The sequence below is a fragment of the Tamandua tetradactyla genome, chromosome 12 (genome assembly GCF_023851605.1).
Source record: "Tamandua tetradactyla isolate mTamTet1 chromosome 12, mTamTet1.pri, whole genome shotgun sequence".
Classification (NCBI taxonomy): Eukaryota; Metazoa; Chordata; class Mammalia; order Pilosa; family Myrmecophagidae; genus Tamandua; species Tamandua tetradactyla.
In genome coordinates, this window is record NC_135338.1 from 51,221,868 (window position 1) to 51,246,803 (window position 24,936).

The 24,936-nt window shown below is 39.8% G+C and overlaps 1 protein-coding gene across 4 annotated transcripts in view; it reads right to left on the reverse strand.

The window, feature by feature from the left end:
- TTC7B (tetratricopeptide repeat domain 7B) overlaps window positions 1-24,936 on the reverse strand; it is a 315,415-nt gene that overhangs the window by 219,348 nt on the left and 71,131 nt on the right. For all 4 annotated transcript variants that reach the window (XM_077123321.1, XM_077123320.1, XM_077123319.1 and 1 more), the window contains exon 4: window positions 23,066-23,196. In XM_077123321.1, coding sequence (XP_076979436.1) covers window positions 23,066-23,196 — 131 coding nt within the window. The remainder of the gene's footprint in view (window positions 1-23,065; window positions 23,197-24,936) is intronic.

Below are 24,936 nucleotides of genomic sequence, written 5' to 3' on the forward strand. Positions count from 1 at the left end.
CTAGGAAACCAGGTTTGAATGCAAGACACAGAGTAACCTTAATCTAATCCAGTTTTGAATCCAAATCTTGGCCATGTCAAGCAAGTTTCTCTTATCGAGAGGATGTAATAAATTGAAGGCATGTCCAGGCTAGCCCTGAGTGACAGGGGACTTGACTTCTCCATGAAGGAGTAAATCTGGGCTGAAAATTTTAGCACCAAAACAGCAAACAAGAAGTCTATGACTGCCCCATAATTTACCATCTTTTCTAAAATAGGGTGTAAAGAAAGAAACTGTCAGCAGAAGGTAAAGTTCCACCCTGGCACAGTCTCTCCTCAAGGAAGCCACAACCAGCTGGTTGGCTGATACACGCAAAGGACAGAGACAGGATGATTTCATTTGCCAAAAGCAGGGCTCACATTATGATAGTCAAGGATGAAATCATCTTTATTCCTAGCACTGTACCACTAGGAGCTCCTTGAGGGGCAGATAACTTTATTTACTGTTGGCATAATGCCATCATCTGCAGATAAACTAATCAAGCCCTCCCAATGCAATTTCGGATTCTATCAGCTCTAATTTGGTTTATTTTATTAAATTACTGTTGTACATATAGTTTTAGGGGTATCTTTAATCCCCTTCAGAGAACAAATTGAGAAAACTTGTAGATGTCTCTGAAACCCTAAATATAACAAGGACGACACTAAATATTTAATGCACATGGCTTTCACATATCGATACTGTCTTTGGCTCTGCCTCTATATTTGAAAACAGGGAAGAATAACCCATGTGAGTCTCCCAGCGTTGTGCCTGGCACACACTGGTGCTCAGTAACTGCTAGTTCTCTGGCCCCATGAAATCAGGCAAGTCAGGCATTATGAGCTCAGAAATAAATTACTGGACCAAGGTCAAAGACAGGCAGAAACAGAAGAACAGAAACCAGATATGGGGGCTCCAGCAAGATGTCCCATTAGTTTCAGGACAAGAAAGGGAGAACCAAAGTCTCCTGAAAAAAATTTTTCCCATAAACATTACCCTCAAAATCCATTAACATTTTTAATAACACAGCATGTTACAATATTCCAGATTTTTATTTAAATATCTGACATCTTCTAAGGTTAAATTTTCTAAGGTTAAGTTTCCTAAAAGAAAGATTCCACAGCCAGGTGGCACAGGGACTAAAGTTAATGCAACAAAGCTAGCATTCATTGAGGGCTAACCAGGTCCTGCGAGGAACTCTTCTCCGTGTTTTACATGTGTTAACCCATTAGCTCAGAGGTGACAAGACTGCAATTCCAACCCTGCCAGTGGCTTTACCCTTGAGGAGCAGCCAAAGTAGCCCCCTCTCTGAAGAGTTAATTTCCTTCAGGAAACAAACTCAACATCCTTGAATATACTCACTGTAAAGAAACTCAGAGAAAGGGCTGCATCAGAAACCCAATTTGGTGGTTCCAGATCATGAAAAAATACGGGCAAAACTCCAAACTGTCCTCAAAAGTTATTCCCAAATTTTATTCTTGCTGCTGAATGAAATTAAGAGCCAATACTAATAATATGCCAAAATGTCTTGACAGATGTCCTGGGAAATGAGAGGAGAACCACTAAACAACTGCCTCTGCCCTACAGAAGAAATAGAGGAACAGACTGGGTTTTCTACTTAGAATGGGTTTTCCACCCAGAAAAGCAAAGCACTTTTGCCAAGGCTTTGACTTCTTCTGTATTCTATTTCCCTAAGGTTTTCTGTTTTCAATTCAGCATAAATCTTAAATATTTTAAGGGCAAAATTAAAAAAAAAAGGCCAAGCAGGTATCTTTTGCACAGCACAGAAGGATCTTTCCACATAAAACTCCCACATAGATCATATGTGGGATGCAAAACAGGTCTTAATAAATTTAAAAAGACTGAAATTATTCAAAGCACTATTTTTTACCACAACGAAATGAAGCTGGAAATCAATATCTACCAAAGAACCAGAACTTTCACAAATATATGCAGACTAATTAACACACTCTTAAATAATCAGTAGGTCAAAGAAGAAGATGAAAGAGAATTTGGTAAATATCTACAAATGAATGAAAATGAGAATACAACTATCAGAAGTTATGGGATGCTGTGGGCCACAGTGGCTCAGCAGACAGAGTTCTCACCTCTGCCCAGAGACCCAGGTTCAATTCCCGGTGCTAGCCCATGCAAAAAAATAAAATAAAATAAAATAAAGAACTTATGGGATGCGGCAAAGGCGGTAAATGCTAAGAGGGAAATTTATCCCCCTAAGTGTCTCTATTAAAAAAGAAGAGGGCTTCTGGGAAGATGGCTGAATAGAGTAGCTCGACATTAGCCCTGCTCCTTGGAAAACGTAGAGAAGGGAGAGGTTGTGACTGAGGAGGCTATTTAGGAGTGCGGCTGACCTGGGAGAGCCTTCTGCACCACATGCAGCAGCCCCAGTTGCAGAGGCCAAGGAACTGAGAGATAGAAAGCTGGAGGCTCTCACGGAGGTGAAGGACTGCCCAGATGGGAGCCTGGGACTAGGAAGTAAATCAGGCTGCGTTCCTTAGGCACACTACCCTCACCAGTGCAATCCCATGACTGGGCACTTACCCCACACCCCACGCATCTGAATTCGTTCACCCACTCCAATTCCCCGTGCTCCAGGAGTCCCCACCCCAACAGCCCCCAGTGCATATAACTGCCCCCCACCCCCACCCCAGGTGTAGCCCAATCCACCTCTCCTGCACCCCTCCCAAGCATTACCTCCCCCTCCCTGTTCCCTGCAGGCTGTTGCCAGCACATAAAGGCTGCAGGCACTAACCTCCATACCTAGGCTACCCCTGCCCTCAGCCCATAGTGTCGCACAGTCTCACCCTACACACCCTGAGCTCTGAGCATCAGTTGATGGCACTCCTAGACCCACGCATGTGCACAGACCCCCAGTCGTGTCATTCAGCTCTGGAAATGCACTTTTCAGCAGTCCTAGAACCACGCATGTGCATAACCCTCAGCCTCACTTCCCACCTCTGAGAAAGTGCTGACCTGTACAGCTGAGTCACATCTGCCCCCAATCCAAGAAGGCATAACGCCGACCTGCTGCCACAGCTCTATGCATGAGCACAAAGGGCCCCGCGCCTTAACCAGCACAAACCAGGGTTACGCCCCACAGACTTGTGCACCCGCACAGCTACGTCCTCCCTGGCCACTGGGTGCCCAAATTCACAAGCATCAGCATAACATCCTGAACCTGTGCCTACACCTGCCCTGAAACAAATCACCACACTGAGTGCCCCACCTCATGCCCTGCTCCCTGCTGTACAACCATCCTGCAAACACAAGCCCTTACTATGGAAAGAAATCAACTCCCAAAGTAAATCAATAAAGATATGTACATGCCATGAAGACAGCAGAAGATCACTAAGCATATCACAATGCAGATATATATAGCCCTGCCTAATGACCAAATTAAAACACCAAAGGAGACACAGAAGTTGGAAAACATTTCAAAAATGTTCATACAACTCTACTTAATAAAATAAGTAGGATAGCAAATGACATAAAGACGATCAATATACAGTATACAGTAGAAGAGTATAAAGAGCAATTTGAAAGAATAAATAGGAAAATAGCAGATATCACAGAGATTAAAAACTGTTGAACAAATAAAAAACATACTAAAGGCACATAGCACCATATTTGAAGAGAAAAAGGAAAGAATAAGTGATACAGAGGACAGGATAACTGACTTCAAAGACTCAAAACAGAAAATGGCAAAAAAGATGGAAAAAAATTGAATTGTAACTCAGGGAAATGATAGATAAAACAAAGCACACAAATGTAAAAATAATTGGTGTCCCAGAAGAAGACAAGGGGTAAAGGGTTAGAAAGAATAACTGAGGATATAATGGGGGAAAACTTCCTAACCCTCAAAAAGGACATAAATATACAAGTCTAAGAAGCCCAACGAACTTCAAACAGAATTAATTCAAATAGGCCTTTCCCAAGGCACATACTAATCAGTCTGTCAAATGTTGAAGAGAAGCAGAAAATCCTGAAAGCGGTAAGAGAAAAACAATCTACTACATACAAGGGAAACCAAATAAGACGAGTTCAGACTACTCAACTAGCATCTTGGGATGAGAAGGCAGTGGTATGATACATTCAAAATCCTGAAAGAGAAAGACTTCCAGCCAAGAATTCTGTACCCAGCCAAATTGTCCTTCAAAATTGAGGGAGAGAGAAAAGTTTTCGCAGACAAAGAAGTCCTCAAAGAATTTATCAGCAAGAGACTGGCTCTACAAGAAATACTAAAAGGAGTTCTGCCGGCTGAAAAAAAGAGACAGGAGAAGGGGTTCTCAAGGAGGGCACAGAATTGAAGAGTACCACTAAGCGTAATTTAAATAATACAAAGAGAAAGAGGGAAAAGAATATATAGCTCTGACAAATAAAATGAAAAAGATAAGATGGTGGATTCAAGAAACGCAGTTTCGGTAATAACTTTGAATGTTAACAGACTAAACTTACCAATTAAAAGATATCGATTGCTAGAATGGATTAAGAAACATATCCAGCTATATGCTGCTTACAAGAGACTCTATCTTAGATGCAAATAGATTGAAAGTGAAAGGATGGAAAAAGATTTTCCACACAAGCTGTAACCAAAAGAAAGCAGGAGTAGCTATACTGATATGATAAAGACAAAATAGACTTTAAATGTAAAGACATCATAAGACACAAAGAAGGACACTATATACTAATTAAAGGGACAATGCACGAAGAAGATATAGCAATCATAAATGTTTATGGTCCCAATCAAGGAGCTCTAAATTACACAAGACAGACATTGACAAAACTGAAGGGAGCAATAGATATTTCAAAAGTAATAGCAGGAGACTTCAATACACCACTCTCCTCTATAGACAGAACAGCCAAACAGAAGATCAACTAGGAAATAAAGAAGTTAAATAACTTGATAAATGAATTAGACCTAACAGACATATATAGGTCATTCCACCCCAAAGCACAAGTATATACAGTCTTCTCTAGTACTCTTGGAACATTCTCCAGGATAGATCATATGCTGAGCACAAAACAGGTCTTTTAATTTAAAAACACTGAAATTATTCAAAGCATTTTCTCTGATCACAATGAGATAATGCTGGATCTCAATAACCACCAAAAAGACAAGAACATTCATAAACATATGGAGATTAAATAACACACTCTTGAACAACCAGTGGGTCAAAGAAGGAATTGCTAGAGAAATCAGTAGCTATTTGGAGATGAATGAAAATGAGAATACAACTTTTCAGAACTTATGGGATGTGGCAAAGACTGTGCTAAGAGGGAAATTTATTGCCCTAAATGCTATATTAAAACACAAGAAAGGGCAAAAAATCGAGGATTTAACAGTACACTTGGAGGAACTTGTAAAAGAACAGCAAATTAACCCCATAGCAAATAGAAGGAGAGAAATAACAAAGATTAAAGCAGAGATAAATGAGTGGGAGAACAAAAGAACAATAGGAAGAATCAATAAAACCAAAAGTTGGTTCTTTCAGAAAAATCAATAAAATTTATAGGCTGCTAGCAAGATTGACAAAGAAAAAAAAGAGAGAGAATGTAAATTAACAAAACCAGAAATGAGAAGGGACGCGTTACCGCAGACCCTGAAGAAATAAAAGAAATCATAAGAGGATACTATGAACAACTATGCGCCAACAAACTAGACAACTTAGATGAAATGGACAAATTCCTGGAGACACATAAACAAGCTACACTAACTCAGGAAGAAACAGAAGATCTCAACAAACCAATCACAAGTAAACAGATTCAATCAGTCATCAAAAATCTTCCTGCAGACTCAGTGGTGGCCACTGAGCAGATCGGACTCTCCTCCCTAGAATGCCTCACTGGGCTTCCTCTACAACCATGTCTGACAAGGCCAATAGGTTGAGATTGAGAAATTCGATAAGTCAAAATTGAAGAAGACAGAAACGCAAGAGAAAAATCCATTGCTCCCTAACATGCCTCACTGGGCTTCCTCTACAACCATGTCTGACAAGGCCAATAGATTGAGATTGAGAATTTCGATAAGTCAAAATTGAAGAAGATAGAAACGCAAGAGAAAAATCCATTGCCTTCCAAAGAAACAATCGAACAGGAGAAGAAAGCAGGTGAATCGTAATGAGGTATGTGCCATCAATATGCACTGTACATTCCATAAGCATTGCTTTCTTATTTTAACTCTTTTAGCTGTTAACTTTGTAAGATGCAAAGAGGTCGGATCAAGTTAAATGACTGTGCTGCCCCTTTTCGCATCAAAGAATTGAGAACTACTGACAAGGAAGGCGGCGCCTGCCTCTCCCAGCTGCCTGTCTGGCCGGCAGGGTAGGAAAAGAACTTGCATTTTGGGCTGAAGGAAGAAGCTGGGTGGGACGACAGTGAATCTAGAGTAAAACCAAAGCTGGTTCAAGATGCCCTACAAGCTGTAAAACGCACTTTAATCAGAGTGCCTCTTTTTGTGTGTGTGTTTAAATGATTTTAATTATTGGAATGCACAATTTTTAAAATATGCAAATAAAAAGTTTTAAAACCTGAAAAAAAAAATCTTCCTACAAAGAAGAGCCCAGGGCCAGATGGTTTCACAGGGGGATTTTATCAAACATTCCAAAAAGAACTAACACCAATCCTGCTCAAACTTTTCTAAAAAATTGAAGAAAAAGGAACTCTACTTAACTCATTTCCTGACGCTAATATCATTTTAATACCAAAACAACATAAAGATGCTATAAGAAAGGAAAGCTACAGGCCAATTTCTCTAAAAACAAAAAGGCAAAAATTCTCAATAAAATATTAGCAAATCGAATCCAAGAGCACATTGAAAGAATTACACACCATGACCAAGTGGGGTTTACACCAGGAATGCAAGTATGGTTCAACACAAGAAAATCAATTAATGTAATACAGCACATTAACAAATCAAAAGAGAAAAAGCACATGATCATCCTGATTGATGCTGAAAAAGCATTCGACAAAATTCAGCATCCTTTTCTGATAAAAACATTCCAAAAGATAGGAATCAAAGATAACTACTTCAATATGATACAGGCAATATATGAAAACCAATAGCCACAATATACTCAATGGAGAGAGACAGAAAGCTTTTCCCCTAAGATCAGGAACAAGACAAGGATGCCCACTGTCACCACTATAATTCAACATTGTGCTAGAAGTTCTAGCTAGAGCAATCAAGCAGGACAAAGAAATAAAAGGCATCCAAACTGGAAACAAAGAAGTAAAACTCTCATTATTTGCAGATAACATACTATACTTGGAACATCCTGAGAAATCTACAGCAAAGTTACTTGAGCTAAGAAACAATTCAGCAAGGTGGTAGGATATAAAATTAATGTGCAAAAATCAGTAACATTTCTATACACAAGCAATGACCTCAATGAGGAGTCAGTTAAGGAAAAAATTACATTGAAATAGCAACTAAAAGAATCAAGTACTTAGGAATGAACTTAACTAGGGGCATAAAAGACTAGTACACAAAAAACTCCATAATATTGCTAAAAGAAATCAAAGGAGATCTAAACAGATAGAAAGACATTCCCTGCTCATGGATAAGAAGGCTAAATATAGCTAACTGATCTACAGATTCAACACAGTACCAATCAAAATTCCAACAACTACTTTGAAGATTTGGAAACACTAACTACCAAATTCATCTGGAAGGGAAAGAGACCCCGAATAGCTAAAAGCATCCTAAAAAAGAAGAATGAAGTAGGAGGATTAATACTCCCTGACTTTAAAACCTATTATAAAGCCACAATGATCAAAACAGCAAGGTACTGGCACAAGAGAGAAGTATTGACCAAAGGAATCGAATTGAGAGTATAGAAATAGACCACCAAATCTATGGTCAACTGATTTTTGATAAGGCCCTCAAATCCTCTGAACTGGGACAAGATAATCTTTTCAATAACACCATGGAAGAACTGGATATCAATAGCCAAGAGAATGAAAGAGGACCCCCATCTTACACCCTACACAAAAATTAACCCAAAGTGGATCAAACAGCTGACTATAAGAACTAGCACCATAAAGCTTCTAGAAGAAAATGTAGGGAAACATCTTCAACCTAGCAATAGGAGGAAGCTTCCTAAACTTTACATACAAAGCACAAGCAATAAAAGATAAAATAGTTAAATGAGAACTCCTCAACATCAAATGCTTCTGCACTTCAAAAGACTTTGTCAAAAAGATGAAGAGGCAGTCAACTTAATGGGAGAAAATATTTGGAAATCACATATTGGACAAAGGTTTAATTTCCTGTATATACAAAGAAATCATACAACTCAACAACAAAAGAATGAACAACCCAATTATAAAATGGGCTAAAGATACAAATAGGCATTTTTCTGAAGAGCAAATACAGATGGCTCGAAAGCACATGAAGAGATACTCATTTTCATTGGCTATAAGGGAAAAGCAGGTCAAGACTATAATGAGATACCACCACATGTCTATAAGAATGGCTGCTATTAAACAAAGAGGAAACTATAAATGTTGGAGAGGATGTTCAGAAACTGGTCAATTTCTGCTTTGTTGCTATGTCAAATTTTAGGGACACCCAAATCAATAAGACATGCTGTCAGTCCTGAGGCTTACTCTTGTGAAGCTTATGTAGGTAGCGGAGAAGCTTAGACTTCCTATAGGCATGCCTAAGAGTTACTTCTGGAGGACCTCTTTTGTTGCTCAGATGTACCCTCAGTCTCTCTAACCCCAACTCTGCAAGTGAAATCATTGCCCTTCCCACTACGTGGGACATGACATCCAGGGGTGAAAGTCTCCCTGGCGACGTGGGAGATGACTCCCAGGGATAAATCTGGCCCTGGCACCGTGGGATCAACAATTTCATCTGGAACGAAAGGGGGAAATGAAGAATATTAACAAAGTATCAGTGGCAGAGAGAGTTCAAATACAGTCAAGAGGCTACTCTGGAGGTTGCTCTTACAAAAGCTTCAGTCAGACCTTGCTACTATCATAAACTGCCAACCTCCAACCAGGACCATTCCAGCCAATCCTAAAGAACACATAGGGCTTATATAAGATTCCACAAGGGTTCCAGGCACTAGAGTAACTTGCCAGAACCCTACAACCTCCGGATGGGTTCCTGGTCCAGATATGTCCTGAAACCTAGCCCAGCCTCTACAGAATATTAGATAGTTCCATCTCCCTACTTCATATTAGTGACAGACCCTTCGAATATCAACAATTAGAATTGTCATAGCCCAAGCATCCCTAAAGAGAGGGATGGAAAGATCAAAGGTGATGGTGGAGTTATACAGAGAAGATAGGATTTAACAAATGAATATGAATGCTGATTCATTAAATTGATATCTCTTTTTAGTCTCCAGTATCTTAAAGCAGCTAGAAGTAAAAACCTAAAATTGTGGAATTGTAACCCATGTCAAGCTCTGAAATACGTTTTACAACTAATTGTGGTGCTGTGTTCTAAAATTTATAGCTTTTTTGTATATATGTTATTTTTCACACACAATTGTGATGATACAAAAAATATTTAAGCCCTGTAGCCTATATTCTGGAGCAGCTAGAAGGAAAAATCTGAGAGGATTGCATGGTAGCCCATGACAAACTCTAGGATCTGTCCTGTAACTACTTGTTGAAGAGTGCTTTGAAAACTATTGCTTTTTTATTTCTTTGCTTTGTTTATATGTTATACTATACAACAGAAAAAGTTGAAAATCATAAATAAATTTTTTAAAAAAGAAGAGCAAAAATTGAGGACTTAACTGCTCACTTGGAGGAACTTGAGAAAGAACAGCAAACTATCCCCAAGGAAAATAAAAGATAAATAATAAAGATTAAAGCAGAAATGATTGAATTGGAGAACAAGAAAAACAATAAAAAGAATCAATAAAACCAAAAGTTAGTCCTTTGAGAAAATCAATAAAATCAATGGACCCCAAGCTAGGCTAGCAAAGAAGAAAAGACAGAGTTATGAAAATAAACAAAATGAGAAATGAGAGGAAGGTCGTTAACACAAACTCTGAAGAAATTTTTAAAAAATCATCATAAGAGGATACTATGAACAATTATATGGCAATAAATTAGACAACTTAGATGACACAGACAAATTCCTAGAAACACACAAACAAGCTACACTGATTTGTGAAGAAATAGAAGATCTCAACAAACCAATCACAAATAAAGAGATTCATTCATCAAAAATCTTCCTATAAATAAAAGACCAGGGGCAGATGATTTCACAGGGGGATTTTATTAAACATTCCAAAAAGAACTAACACCATTCCTGTTCAAACTCTTCCAAAAACTGAGGAAAAAGGAACACTATCTAATTTATTTTATGAAGCTAACATCACTCTAATACCAAAACCAGGTAAAGATGCTGTAAGAAAGGAAACCTGCAGGCCAATCTCCCTAATGAATATAAAGGCAAAAATTATCAACAAAATACCTGCAAATCAAATCCAATGATACATTAAGAGAATTATACACCATGACCTATTGGGGTTTATACCAGGCATGCAAGGATGGTTCAACACAAGAAAATCAGTCAATGCAATACAATAAATTAACAAACTGAAAGGGAAAAATCACATGATCATTTCAATTGATGCTGAAAAAGCATCTGTCAAAATTCAACATCCTTTTCTGATAAAAACACATAAAAAAAATAGGAATCAAAGGACATTTCCTCAATATGATAAGGGTATGCATGAAAAATCCACAGCCAGCATCATACTTAATGGTGAGATTAACATTCCCCCTAAGATCAGGAAGGAAACAAGGATACCACTGTCACCACCCCAGGATGCAGAGAAATTGGAACACTTATCCACTGATGGTTGGAATATATAATGGTACAGCCACTGGGGAATACAGTTTGGTGCTTCCTCAGAAAACTACATATCAAGTTGTCCTATGATCCAGCAATACCACAACTTGGTATATACCCAAAAAAGCTGAAAGCAGTGAAACAAACAGACATTTGCAAACCGATGTTCATAGCAGCACTATTCACAATTGCCAAAAGATGGAAACAATCCATGTGTCTATCAACAGACAGTGGATAAACAAAATGTGGTATATACATAATGATGGAATATTATGCAGGAGTAAGATGAAATGAAGCCCTGAAGCATATGACAACATGGATGATCTTTGAGGACACAGTGCTGAGTGAAATAAACCAGATACAAAGTATAGATACCATAGGATTTCACAAATATGACCCTGGTAAAACAATGAAAATTGTCTAAAATTGACAGTGATTATTGTACAACTAAGTGAACATACTGTGAGACATGGATTCTTTATTTTGGGTATTATCCATGATGCCCAATGGATGGAGGTGCCAACGGATGAAGCAAAATGTGAACTATGATATATACATATGGTGGAATATTATGCAACTACAGAAAGGAATGAAGTTGTGAGGCATGAAACAAGGTAAATGAACCTTGAAGATATTATGTTGTGCAAAATAAGCCAGAAACAAAAGGACAAATATCATATGATCTCTTTTAAAGAATACATATAAGAAAATTGGGGCCTAGATTATAAACTCTTATAGCAGTCACACTTATTCCTGAGTTTTAAGTGTTATTTCTAGGCTCTGAGATGCTGTGCAATATGTGTATAACCTGGTATTTACTTGGAACTTTGGGTACCTGCGTGACACCACCTAAGACTCAGAGTTGGAGTTCTGCAGCCCTGAAAGTCAGCATTGCTACAAACAACTGTTAAAGAAACCAGGCTTCAATTAGAGATAGGAATGAAGCCAATCTGATTAGGACAAAGGCAAATCAGAATACAGAGTAAAGGATGATTTCTGTATTTTAGAACTTTACCTACTGTATGTGACCAAAGGAAAAGAGCATTATTTTGTCCGAAACCTAAATTTTCTGTAGCAACAATCTAAACTCAACCTATCTGGATAATTCATCTAAACAATCTGAACACATGGAGCCCAGAATGGGAACAAGGGCCTGTAATTCTATATAGCTTAATGCAATACCCAGATACATCCTGTGCTGGTTTGAAAGGATCCAAACCAGAAAAACCATGTTTTAATCCTAATCCCATTTTGTAAAGGCAGCCATTTCTTCTAATCCCTATTCAGCACTGTATGTTTGAAACTGTAATTAGATCAATTCCCTGGAGGTGTGATATAATCAAGAGTGGTTGTTAAACTGGATTAGGTGATGACATGTTTCCACCCATTCGGTTGGGTCTTGATTAGTTTCTGAAGTCCCATAAAAGAGGAAACATATTGGAAATTGGAGTCTCAGAGAGAGCAAAGAATGCTGCAGCACCATGAAGCAGAGAGTCTACCAGCCAGCGACCTTTGAAGATGAAGAAGGAAAATGCCTCCCGGGGAGCTTCATGAAACAGGAAGCCAAGAGAAGAAGCTAAAGCAGATGATGCCATGTTTGGCATTTGCCTTTTTCAGATAAGAGAGGAACCGTGACTGTGTTCACCATGTGCCTTCTCAGTTGAGAGAGAAACCCTGAACTTCATTGGCCTTGTTGAACCAAGGTATCTTTCTCTGGTTGCCTTTGATTGGATGTTTCTATGGACTTGTTGTAATTGGGACATTTTCTTGGCCTTAGAACTGTAAACTAGCAACTTATTAAATTTCCCTTTTTAAAAGCTACTCTGCTTCTGGTATATTGCATTCTGGCAGCTAGCAAACTAGAACACATCCCACAGTATGTTGGGCAGATAATTAAAAAACATTGGCAAAGACCTCTGAAGAACTGGAGAAAAAAATATGGAACTATTAAACTTTCCCACCCAGGAAACCCTGGATACTCTTTCAAACACTAGGTAGTCCCAACTAATAGGCCAAGTCCTTATCTTGGGGCTTGCTCTTATGAAACTTACTTCCATAGCAGAGAAGCTAAGCCTACCTATAGTTATGCCTAAGAGTTACTTCCAGAAAACCTCTTTTGTTGTTCAAATGTGGCCTCTCTCTCTCTCTAAGCCCAACTCTGCAAAGAAAATCATTATCCAACCCCCTTCATGGGACATGACATCTAGGGATGTGAGTCTCTCTGTCGCAACAAGGGACTTAACTCGCAGGGATGAGCCTGGCCCTGATACTGTGGGATCAACAATGACTTTCTGACCAAAAGTGGGGAAAGAAATGAAACACAATAAGAAAGCAGTAGCTAAGAGAGCTCAGATAGAGTCAAGAGGTTATTCTGGGGGCTGTTCTTATGCTAGCTTCAGCTAGACACTGCCAATTGTCATAGTATACCAAGCCCCAACCAATATCATTCCTATTAACCCAAAAGAACACACATGGCTCTATCTGAGATCTTACAAAAGTTGAAAATACTGTTTACTTTTCAGAAACCTAATACCTTCAGATGGTTTCTAGGCCAGATAAGTTCTGAAATCCAGAGGTGCCAGTCTCTTCAAGTACATCAACCAGTCCATGCCCCAATACCATATTGACAACACACCCTTTTTCAACATGAAAAAAGTTAGAATGGACATAGCCCAAATATCCCTAAAGATTTGGAGAAGGTTCAAAGGGAGGGAGGAGGTATAACAGAGAAGTTAGGATTTAACAAATGAATCTGACTACTGAATCATTATATTGATATTTCTTTTTAGTCTCCAGTGTCTTGGAAGAGCTAGAAAGAAACCTGAAATTGTGAAACTGTAACCCATACCAAACTTTGAAATCTGTTCTATAACTATGCGTTAAAATGTACTTTGAAATTTATTGCTTTTTTGTGTGTATATTATATACCACAATAAAAAAAAAGTTAAAAAAAATTCCTGAACTTCCTCTGAGTCCAGTAGTCACTTAAAGTCATTTTCCCCTAGACTTCTAATCAAAAAACTGATAATATCTTGACTACAGTCGAAACACACATTTGGGGGTGTGGGCCATGGTAGCTCAGCAGGCAGAGTTCTCGCCTGCCATGCTGGAGACCTGGGTTCAATTTCTGGTGCCTGCCCATGCAAAAAACAAAACAAAAAACAAACAAACAAACAAAAAACCCCACATATTTGGTTCACTGAAATCTCTCTCAAGGCAAATACTCCAGATTTCGGGAATCCAAGTAGGCCCATGATTTTCCTATAAAGGAAAACTCATACTGGAAAAATCCGAGCCAGATAACTAAAAGTTATCCACATCTTCCTCTGTTACTCAGAGCTATGACTTGCTTGATCACATATTTACTGGCACACCCCATAGGTAAGGGTCAGCATTTGTTTGTAGCCACTGGGATCATGAAGTGAGCAAGAGCCCAACTAGGTATCAGGAGAGTTAAGCCTTTATCCTTGCTTTGGCCCTAACTCTCCATATGTCCTTGGGCTCTCCTTTTCTGGATTTCAATTTCTTCTACAATGTTTGAAATCTCTTCCAGATCTAACATTCTACGATCATCACCTCCTCAAAATCGCAAAAAGTATTTCTGTTAAATCCTACATTTACTTGAATTTCCTTAATGTTCCAGCCTAAGAACCGACTAGTAAATAAGTAATTATGAATGAACACTTTGGGAAGATATCCTGATCTGCCAAGACACACGTTACAGGTGAACCTCCTTTTCTCCCAGCCAGGAGCAGGCAGTGCCAACATGATAGGGCCAAAGGAAAGGAGGGTACAAATGAAAAGCACCTAAATGGCAAAGGTGTGTGATCAACAAGAGCAGTTTGCTGGGGTAAATAGATATCTCTACTGCCAAGGAGGCAGACTGTGAAAACAATGTAGATTTTTAAAGTAGGCTTTTTCTTTCTGATTTCTCTAAGGATCATATCATAGATTCTGAAAAGAAAAAAAAATCCCTTCTTATAGCAGCCCTCTGATAGATCACTTTGGCAGGACAGCCAAATATCTTCCTAAATTCCCAGACATTGTGAACCATGATTTATAAGCCATTCAGAGTTGGGGCATTTCAAATGCTACTTCCATCATTCTCATCAACCTCACTTCCCTGTCTCCTAAAAGGCAATTCTGACCCTCATAATATACACCAACATGCTAAAAAAAAGATTCATGAGGCCGCCATCTAGCCCTCCTCTTCCCCCTTCTCCGCCGGCGCTCCCGCCGCCATCTACCCTCCTCTTACCCCTTCTCCACCAGTGCTCCCGCTGCCATCTAGCCCTCCTCTTCCTCTTTCTCCGCCAGCGCACCGCCGCCATCTAGCCCTCCTCTTACCCCTTCTCCGCCGGCGCTCCCGCCGCCATCTAGCCCTCCTTTTCCCCCTTCTCCACCGGTGCTCCCGCCGCCATCTAGCCCTCCTCTTCCCCCTTCTCCGCCGGCGCTCCGCCGCCATCTAGCCCTCCTCTTCCCCCTTCTCCGCGGGCACTCCCGCCGCCATCTAGCCCTCCTCTTCCTCTTTCTCCTCCGGCGTTCCCGCCGCCATCTAGCCCTCCTCTTCCTCTTTCTCCACCGGCACTCCCGCCGCCATCTAGCCCTCCTCTTTCTCCGCTGGAGGCGCTCCTGCTGCCATCTAGCCTTCCTCTTCCCCCTTCTCTGCCGGCGCTTCCGCTGCCATCTAGCCCTCCTCTTCCCCCTTCTCTGCCAGCCCGCCCACCGCCATCTTGCCCTTCTCTTTCCCCTTCTGCTCCAGCGGCACTTCCTCCGCCATCTTATCCTTCCCTTTCTCCTCCTACTCCAGCAGCTCTGCAACCACCACCATGCCCTCTTCCACCTTCACCGGTTCTTCCGCCACCGTCCTTGACAGCCTTGCCATCCTCACCTTTCCTCCTCCAGAACAGCTACTACGGGAGTAGAAACGATACAGAACAGCTCCCGGAGCCACGACAGAGATCAAAAAGACAGCATACCCCATCCTGGAACGGCTGACTGGCTGGGAGAACCCGCTCCGGTGAGATCGCTGAGGGGCGCGGGCTTCCCCGGGTCGGGCAGCAAGCGGCCGGAGTCCCTCCCCTCCTCCTTCATGGGCCAGCTGGCAGAATTGGGCAGGTGGTCCCTCAAGCCACAGCGGCTGGCGCCCCTACCACGCGCGGCCCCCCCGGACCAACTGAGAGAATTGGATCGGAAATCCCCAGACTGCGGAGAACGGTGACGGGGGGGTCCCTTCCAAACACGTGACTCCCCGGTCCGGCTGGGAACGGTGCACTCTCCCGGACCGCGGCGGCTGGCGCCCTTCCGCCACGCTTGGCACCCGGGGCCACGGTGGCCGGCGACCCTCCCCATATTCGGACCCCCAGGCCGGCTGGCACTCTTTCAAGCCACTTCAGCTGGCGAACCTCCCCCACGGCAAGAGTTTTCCAAAGTTAAAGGACCCACAGCACCTTTTACTGGTGGGACCCGCAGACAAACTATGTGCCACGAGCGCCACCTACTGGGCAGGATAAGAAAAACAGAACCCAGAGATTTCACAGAAAAATCTTTCAACCTGCTGGGTCCAACACCCAGGGAAATCTGACTAAACGCCCAGACGCCAGCAGAAGATAACAGATAACACTCAGAAAATTGAAAATATGGCCCAGTCAAAGGAACAAACCAATAGTTCAAATGAGATACAGGAGCTGAGACAACTAATGCTGAATATACGAACAGAAATGGAAAACCTCTTCAAAAATGAAATCAATAAATTGAGGGAGGACATGAAGAAGACATGGGTTGAACAAAAAGAAGAAATAGAAAAACTGAAAAAACAAATCACAGAACTTATGGAAGTGAAGGATAAAGTAGAAAAGATGGAAAAAACAATGGATACCTACAATGATAGATTTAAAGAGACAGAAGTTAGAATTAGTGATTTGGAGGATGGCACATATGAATTCCAAAAAGAAACAGAAACTATCGGGAAAAGAATGGAAAAATTTGAACAGGGTATCAGGGAACTCAAGGACAATATGAACCGCACAAATATACGTGTTGTGGGTGTCCCAGAAGGAGAAGAGAAGGGAAAAGGAGGAGAAAAACTAATGGAAGAAATTATCACTGAAAAGTCCCAACTCTTATGAAAGACCTAAAATTACAGATCCAAGAAGTGCAGCGCACCCCAAAGAGATTAGACCCAAATAGGCGTTCTCCAGGATACTTACTAGTTAGAATGTCAGAGGTCAAAGAGAAAGAGAGGATCTTGAAAGCAGCAAGAGAAAAACAATCCATCACATACAAGGGAAACCCAATAAGACTATGTGTAGATTTCTCAGCAGAAACCACGGAAGCTAGAAGACAGTGGGATGATATCTTTAAATTACTAAGAGAAAAACTGCCAACCAAGACTCCTATATCCAGCAAAATTGTCCTTCAAAAATGAGGGAGAAATTAAAACATTCTCAGACAAAAAGTCACTGAGAGAATTTGTGACCAAGAGACCAGCTCTGCAAGAAATACTAAAGGGAGCACTAGAGTCAGATATGAAAACACAGAAGAGAGAGGTATGGAGAAGAGTGTAGAAAGAAGGAAAGTCAGATATGATATATATAATACAAAAGGCAAAATGGTAGAGGAAAATATTATACAAACAGTAATAACACTAAATATTAATGGACTGAATTCCCCAATCAAAAAAAGACATAGACTGGCAGAATGGATTAAAAAACAGGATCCTTCTATATGCTGTCTACAGGAAACACATCTTAGACCCAAAGATAAACATAGGTTGAAAGTGAAAGGTTGGGAAAAGATATTTCATGCAAATAATAACCAGAAAAGAGAAGGAGTGGCTATACTAATATCCAACAAATTAGACTTCAAATGTAAAACAGTGAAAAGAGACAAAGAAGGACACTATATACTAATAAAAGGAACAATTAAACAAGAAGACATAACAATCATAAATATTTACGCACCGAACCAGAATGCCCCAAAATACATGAGGAATACACTGCAAACACTGAAAAGGGAAATAGACACATATACCATAATAGTTGGAGACCTCAATTCACCACTCTCATCAATGGACAGAACATCTAGACAGAGGATCAATAAAGAAGTAGAGAATCTGAATATTACTATAAATGAGCTAGACTTAACAGACATTTATAGGACATTACATCCCACAACAGCAGGATACACCTTTTTCTCAAGTGCTCATGGATCATTCTCAAAGATAGACCATATGCTGGGTCACAAAGCAAGTCTTAACAAATTTAAGAAGATTGAAATCATACACAACACTTTCTCGGATCATAAAGGAATGAAGTTGGAAATCAATAATAGGTGGAATGCCAGAAAATTCACAAATACGTGGAGGCTCAACAACACACTCTTAAACAACAAGTGGGTCAAAGAAGAAATTGCAAGAGAAATTAGTAAATACCTCGAGGTGAATGAAAATGAAAACACAACATATCAAAACTTATGGGACGCAGCAAAGGCAGTGCTAAGAGGGAAATTTATTGCCCTAAATGCCTATATCAGAAAAGAAAAAAAGGCAAAAATGCAGGAATTAACTGTCCACTTGGAAGAACTGGAGAAAGAACAGCAAACTAATCCCAAAGCAAGCAAAAGGAAAGAAATAACAAAGATCAGAGCAGAAATAAATGAAATTGAAAACATGAAAACAATAGAGAAAATCAATAAGACCAGAAGTTGGTTCTATGAGAAAATCAATAAGATTGATGGGCCCTTAGCAAGATTGACAAAAAGAAGAAGAGAGAAGATGCAAATAAATAAGATCAGAAATGGAAGAGGAGACATAACTACTGACCTCACAGAAATAAAGGAGGTAATAACAGGATACTATGAACAACTTTACGCTAATAAATACAACAATTTAGATGAAATGGACAGGTTCCTAGAAAGACATGAACAACCAACTTTGACTCAAGAACAAATAGAAGACCTCAACAAACCAATCACAAGTAAAGAAATTGAATTAGTCATTCAAAAGCTTCCTAAAAAGAAAAGTCCAGGACCAGACGGCTTCACATGTGAATTCTATCAAACATTCCAGAAAGAATTAGTACCAACTCTCCTCAAACTCTTCAAAAAAATCGAAGTGGAGGGAAAACTACCTAATTCATTCTATGAAGCCAACATCACCCTCATACCAAAACCAGGCAAAGATATTACAAAAAAAGAAAACGACAGACCAATCTCTCTAATGAATATAGATGCAAAAATCCTCAACAAAATTCTAGCAAATCATATCCAACAACACATTAAAAGAATTATACATCATGACCAAGTAGGATTCATCCCAGGTATGCAAGGATGGTTCAACATAAGAAAATCAATTAATGTAATACACCATATCAACAAATCAAAGCAGAAAAATCACATGATCATCTCAATTGATGCAGAGAAGGCATTTGACAAGATTCAACATCCTTTCCTGTTGAAAACACTTCAAAAGATAGGAATACAAGGGAACTTCCTTAAAATGATAGAGGGAATATATGAAAAACCCATACTCAATGGGGAAAAATTGAAAATTTTCCCCTAAGATCAGGAACAAGACAAGGATGCCCACTATCACCACTATTATTCAACATTGTGTTGGAGGTTCTAGCCAGAGCTATTAGACAAGAAAAAGAAATACAAGGCATCAAAATTGGAAAGGAAGAAGTAAAACTATCACTGTTTGCAGACGATATGATACTATACGTCGAAAACCTGGAAAAATCCACAACAAAACTCCTAGAGCTAATAAATGAGTACATCAAAGTAGCAGGTTACAAGATCAACATTCAAAAATCTGTAGCATTTCTATACACTAGTAATGAACAAGCTGAGGGGGAAATCAAGAAACGAATCCCATTTACAATTGCAACTAAAAGAATAAAATACCTAGGAATAAATTTAACCAAAGAGACAAAAAACCTATATAAAGAAAACTACAAAAAACTGTTAAAAGAAATCACAGAAGACCTAAATAGATGGAAGGGCATATCGTGTTCATGGATTGGAAGACTAAATATAGTTAAGATGTCAATCCTACCTAAATTGATTTACAGATTCAATGCAATACCAATCAAAATCCCAACAACTTATTTTTCAGAAATAGAAAAACCAATAAGCAAATTTATCTGGAAGGGCAGGGTGCCCCGAATTGCTAAAAACATCTTGAGGAAAAAAAACGAAGCTGGAGGTCTCGCGCTGCCTGACTTTAAGGCATATTATGAAGCCATAGTGGTCAAAACAGCATGGTATTGGCATAAAGATAGATATATCGACCAATGGAATCGAATAGAGTGCTCAGATATAGACCCTCTCATCTATGGACATTTGATCTTTGATAAGGCAATCAAGCCAACTCACCTGGGACAGAACAGTCTCTTCAATAAATGGTGCCTAGAGAACTGGATATCCATATGCAAAAGAATGAAAGAAGACCCATATCTCACACCCTATACAAAACTTAACTCAAAATGGATCAAAGATCTAAACATCAGGTCTAAGACCATCAGTTAGAGGAAAATGTTGGGAGATATCTTATGAAACTTATAATTGGAGGCGGTTTTTTGGACCTTAAACCTAAAGCAAGAGCACTGAAGAAGGAAATAAATAAATGGGAGCTCCTCAAAATTAAACACTTTTGTGCATCAAAGAACTTCATCAAGAAAGTAGAAAGACAGCCTACACAATGGAAGACAATATTTGGAAATGACATATCAGATAAAGGTCTAGTATCCAGAATTTATAAAGAGATTGTTCATCTCAACAACAAAAAGACAGCCAACCCAATTACAAAATGGGAAAAAGACTTGAACAGACACCTACCAGAAGAGGAAATACAAATGGCCAAAAGGCACATGAAGAGATGCTCAATGTCCCTGGCCATTAGAGAAATGCAAATCAAAACCACAATGAGATATCATCTCACACCCACCAGAATGGCCATTATCAACAAAACAGAAAATGACAAGTGCTGGAGAGGATGTGGAGAAAGAGGCACACTTATCCACTGTTGGTGGGAATGTCAAATGGTGCAACCACTGTGGAAGGCAATTTGGTGGTTCCTCAAAAAGCTGAATATAGAATTGCCATACGACCCAGCAATACCATTGCTGGGTATCTACTCAAAGGACTTAAGGGCAAAGACACAAACGGATATTTGCACACAAATGTTTATAGCAGCGTTATTTACAATTGCAAAGAGATAGAAACAGCCAAAATGTCCATCAACAGAAGAGTGGCTAAACAAACTGTGGTATATACATACGATGGAATATTATGCAGCTTTAAGACAGGATAAACTTATGAAGCATGTAATAACATGGATGGACCTAGAGAACATCATGCTGAGTGAGTCCAGCCAAAAACTAAAGGACAAATACTGTATGGTCCCACTGATGTGAACAGACATTCGAGAATAAACTTGGAATATGTCATTGGTAACAGAGTCCAGCAGGAGTTAGAAACAGGGTAAGATAATGGGTAATTGGAGCTGAAGGGATACAGACTGTGCAACAGGACTAGATACAAAAACTCAAAAATGGACAGCACAATAATACCTAATTGTAAAGTAATCATGTTAAAACACTGAATGAAGCTGCATCTGAGCTATAGGTTTTTTTTTTTTACTATTATTATTACTTTTATTTTTTTCTCTATATTAACATTCTATATCTTTTTCTGTTGTGTTGCTAGTTCTTCTAAACCGATGCAAATGTACTAAGAAATGATGATCATGCATCTATGTGATGATGTTAAGAATTACTGATTGCATATGTAGAATGGTATGATTTCTAAATGTTGGGTTAATTTCTTTTTTTCCGTTAATTAATAATAAAAAAAAAGATTCATGAAACCAAACTCACAATCTATATGGTTATAAAATCACAAAAAGCTAGTAAGACTTTGTTAGTTCCTCTCCATTCCAACCCTTATGGAAATAAAGATTTTCCAACAGAAAACTGATGGAAAGCAAGGTTTCTGATCATTTTCCAAGTCTCACAAGACTTCTGATTATTTCAAAACTGTCTCACAGGTTACATCTCTGGGTGTGAAGAGGGAAATAAGTATCAGGCTTTGGTTAGAACTCCAGGAAACTGCTGGTGACAGGGATTGCTAGGAGGCATTGCTATTAATAATAGTAAGTCATATTTACCAAGAATCCAATATGTTCCTGAATCTGGGCTAAGTGCCTTTATTTATATGACCTTTGGCAATCACAACAGGAACTCCACGAAGTAGAATCTATTATTATGCTTTTTTCACAAAAAGGAAATCAAAGCTGAGAAGCCAAGGAACTTACTAAAGAGAAGAACCAAAAGACAACCACCCTTCTACACAGAAAAACTCTCTCTTTAAGGACAAAATAGAACATCAGATTGGAACCTCAAAAGAAATACCATAAGTTGCAGAAGAAAGAAGCCCCTAATTACACAAACTTCATTTGACTTTGATATCCAGGTTGAGAACTTGACTAGGTACGTCACCATGACACCAGTCAGACCTAAGAAAAGTTCTTGCTCAAATATGTTCCAAGGTCCTTAAAGAAGTTTTTAAAATAAGTGGGGCGGGCCATGGTGGCTCAGCAAGCAGAGTTCTTGCCTGCCATGCCGGAGACCTGTCCACGCTTCCCTGGTCCCATCCAGCCTCCAGCCTCTACTGAGCATGTGAGTTCAGGAGGGCCCTTTCCTCAGCTGCTGGTTTCCATTTCCCACACCACAGGCAAACCACTGACTTCTGGAAGACCATCCCAGATGGTCTCAGGGGATACATAACCTGCTCCAAGCAGGTCAGTCTGGAGTTCCCAGTAGGATTCTGTCAATACCCATTGAGGTGAAGCCTTCAAAACCTCAGATGAACACTGCTTTGACATATAGTCCAGGTAAAAGGACCTTGACCCATTTTGCTTGGAAGAACAAGAATAATTAGCCAGCTTCAGGGTACTGAGGCTATAAACACACGGATGCTGTCATTTCTGTTCAGTGGATATTAAAATGCCTCACAACACTGAACCATCTATTTTCACAAGGTGCCACAATCACCACCAATCTTCTCCATCTCATTAAAGAATTTAAGTAAAGACTTGTACTCAAAGTCAGACAAGCTGTAGGCTTTGTAGAGGTTGACCACAGTTCTCTATAATCTGATTTGGAAAAAAAAAAAAAGACTAGATGGGACAAACACATGGCCCTCACTTACCCTTTCTATCTCCTGGAGATACAGGAGTGCGATGTCTCCTGCTTTCTCATAACAAGTGATGACATCCTGCTCCCGGTCCACGTGGAGATTACTGGTAGAAGAGGAAATAGGCAACTTTTCTAAACACAGTCCTAAAAAAACCAAGATACAAAAAAACTGGATGAGCTGTTTATCAAGGTGTTTAATTTTTTAATATTGCTCTAGAGAGCCAGAAGACAGCCCCAGGATATCTCAGGCTATCAGAGTAGATTCTCTGCCCCATGCACTCTCTCTTTAAGGACAAAATAGAACATCAGATTGGAACCTCAAAAGAAATACCATAAGTTGCAGAAGAAAGAAGCCCCTAAATACACAGAAAACTTCATTTGACTTTGATATCCAGGCTGAGAACTTGACTAGGTACTTCACCATGACACCTGTCAGACCTAAGAAAAGTTCTTGCTCAAATATGTTCCAAGGTCCTTAAAGAAGTTTTTAAAATAAGTGGGGCGGGCCATGATGGCTCAGCAGGCAGAGTTCTCACCTGCCATGCTGGAGACCTAGGTTCAATTCCCAGTGCCTGCCCATGTAAAAAATAAATAAATAAACAACAACAACAAAATAAGTAAAATTGGCTCACAATAAATAACTTGCTAAACAATATCTCCTACCCCAAAATGTATGCTTCGCCATCTTCGAACATAAGAGGTTTTAAAATGCTCTCAGGAATCTCAGTTACCAGGAAAATCTGCCAGGATTTATACCAACTCTTAGCCTTAGGTTCTGAAGTGACAACAAATAGGTGAGCGGTCACTTCTGAGTTAAGGAAACACACAAAACCTTGCTTTATGGGCATTTCTTTGGAGAGATACTAGGGCTGGGATGCATGAAAGGCTAAAAAACGTATATATAGCAATGCTGAGAGAAGCACCTGTCTCCTAAATCCAGCATCAACCCCTGCCCCTGATTTGAGTAACCAGCCTGGAGCAAGGAAGGCTCAGTGTCTCTACCCACAAACCCAGGCCTTCCCAAGAAGATGACCCAACAGTGAAAGGCAATACTATGCGAACTGTTGAAAAGGAGAAGAGTCTCCAAGTGGCTTCTTTACACAATAGGGCTTCTACTGAGTCAAAGCACCCGATGATAGAAGCACATAAACATTCTACACATTCTACTTCATGTAAAAGTGTGAGAGATATAGTATAGTCTGGAATTGGAAGGAGCCAGTATGAAATTGGATGGGGCCACAGAGATTGATTCCCTGATCCATCCTTCTCATTTTACAGCTGGAAAAAACTGAGATCTGCCATGCAAGTAAGTGACTTGCCCAAAATCTCACAGAAAGTTAATGGCAGAACAGGGTACCAGAATCTAGGTCTTCAGCTTCTTAACTAACAGCCATCCTGTTTGTGCTGGTTTGAATTTGTGGATCCCAGAAAAGCCATGTCCTTTAATCCTCATTCAATATTGCTAATTGGGAGCTTTTTGATTGTCCCCATGGCGATGTGACTCACCCGATTGTGGATATTAACTTCTGATTAGAGGGAAATGTGACTCCACCCATTCCAGGTGGGTCTTGAATAGTTTACTGGAATCCTTTAAAAGAGGAAATATTTTGGAGAGAATCCCTTTTTAGAGCCACAAGAACCAGGAGAGCCCATGCAGACAGAGACATTTGGAGATGAAAGAGTATGACCAACGGGAGCTTCATGAAACAAGAAGCCTAGAGAGAAAGCTAGCAGATGTCACCATGTTCACCATGTGCCTTTCCAATTGAGAGAGAAACCCTGAACTTCATCAGCCTTTCTTGAGTGAAGGTAACCTCTTGTTGGTGCCTTAATTTGGACATTTTTATAAACTTGCTTTAATTAGGACATTTTCATGGCCACAGA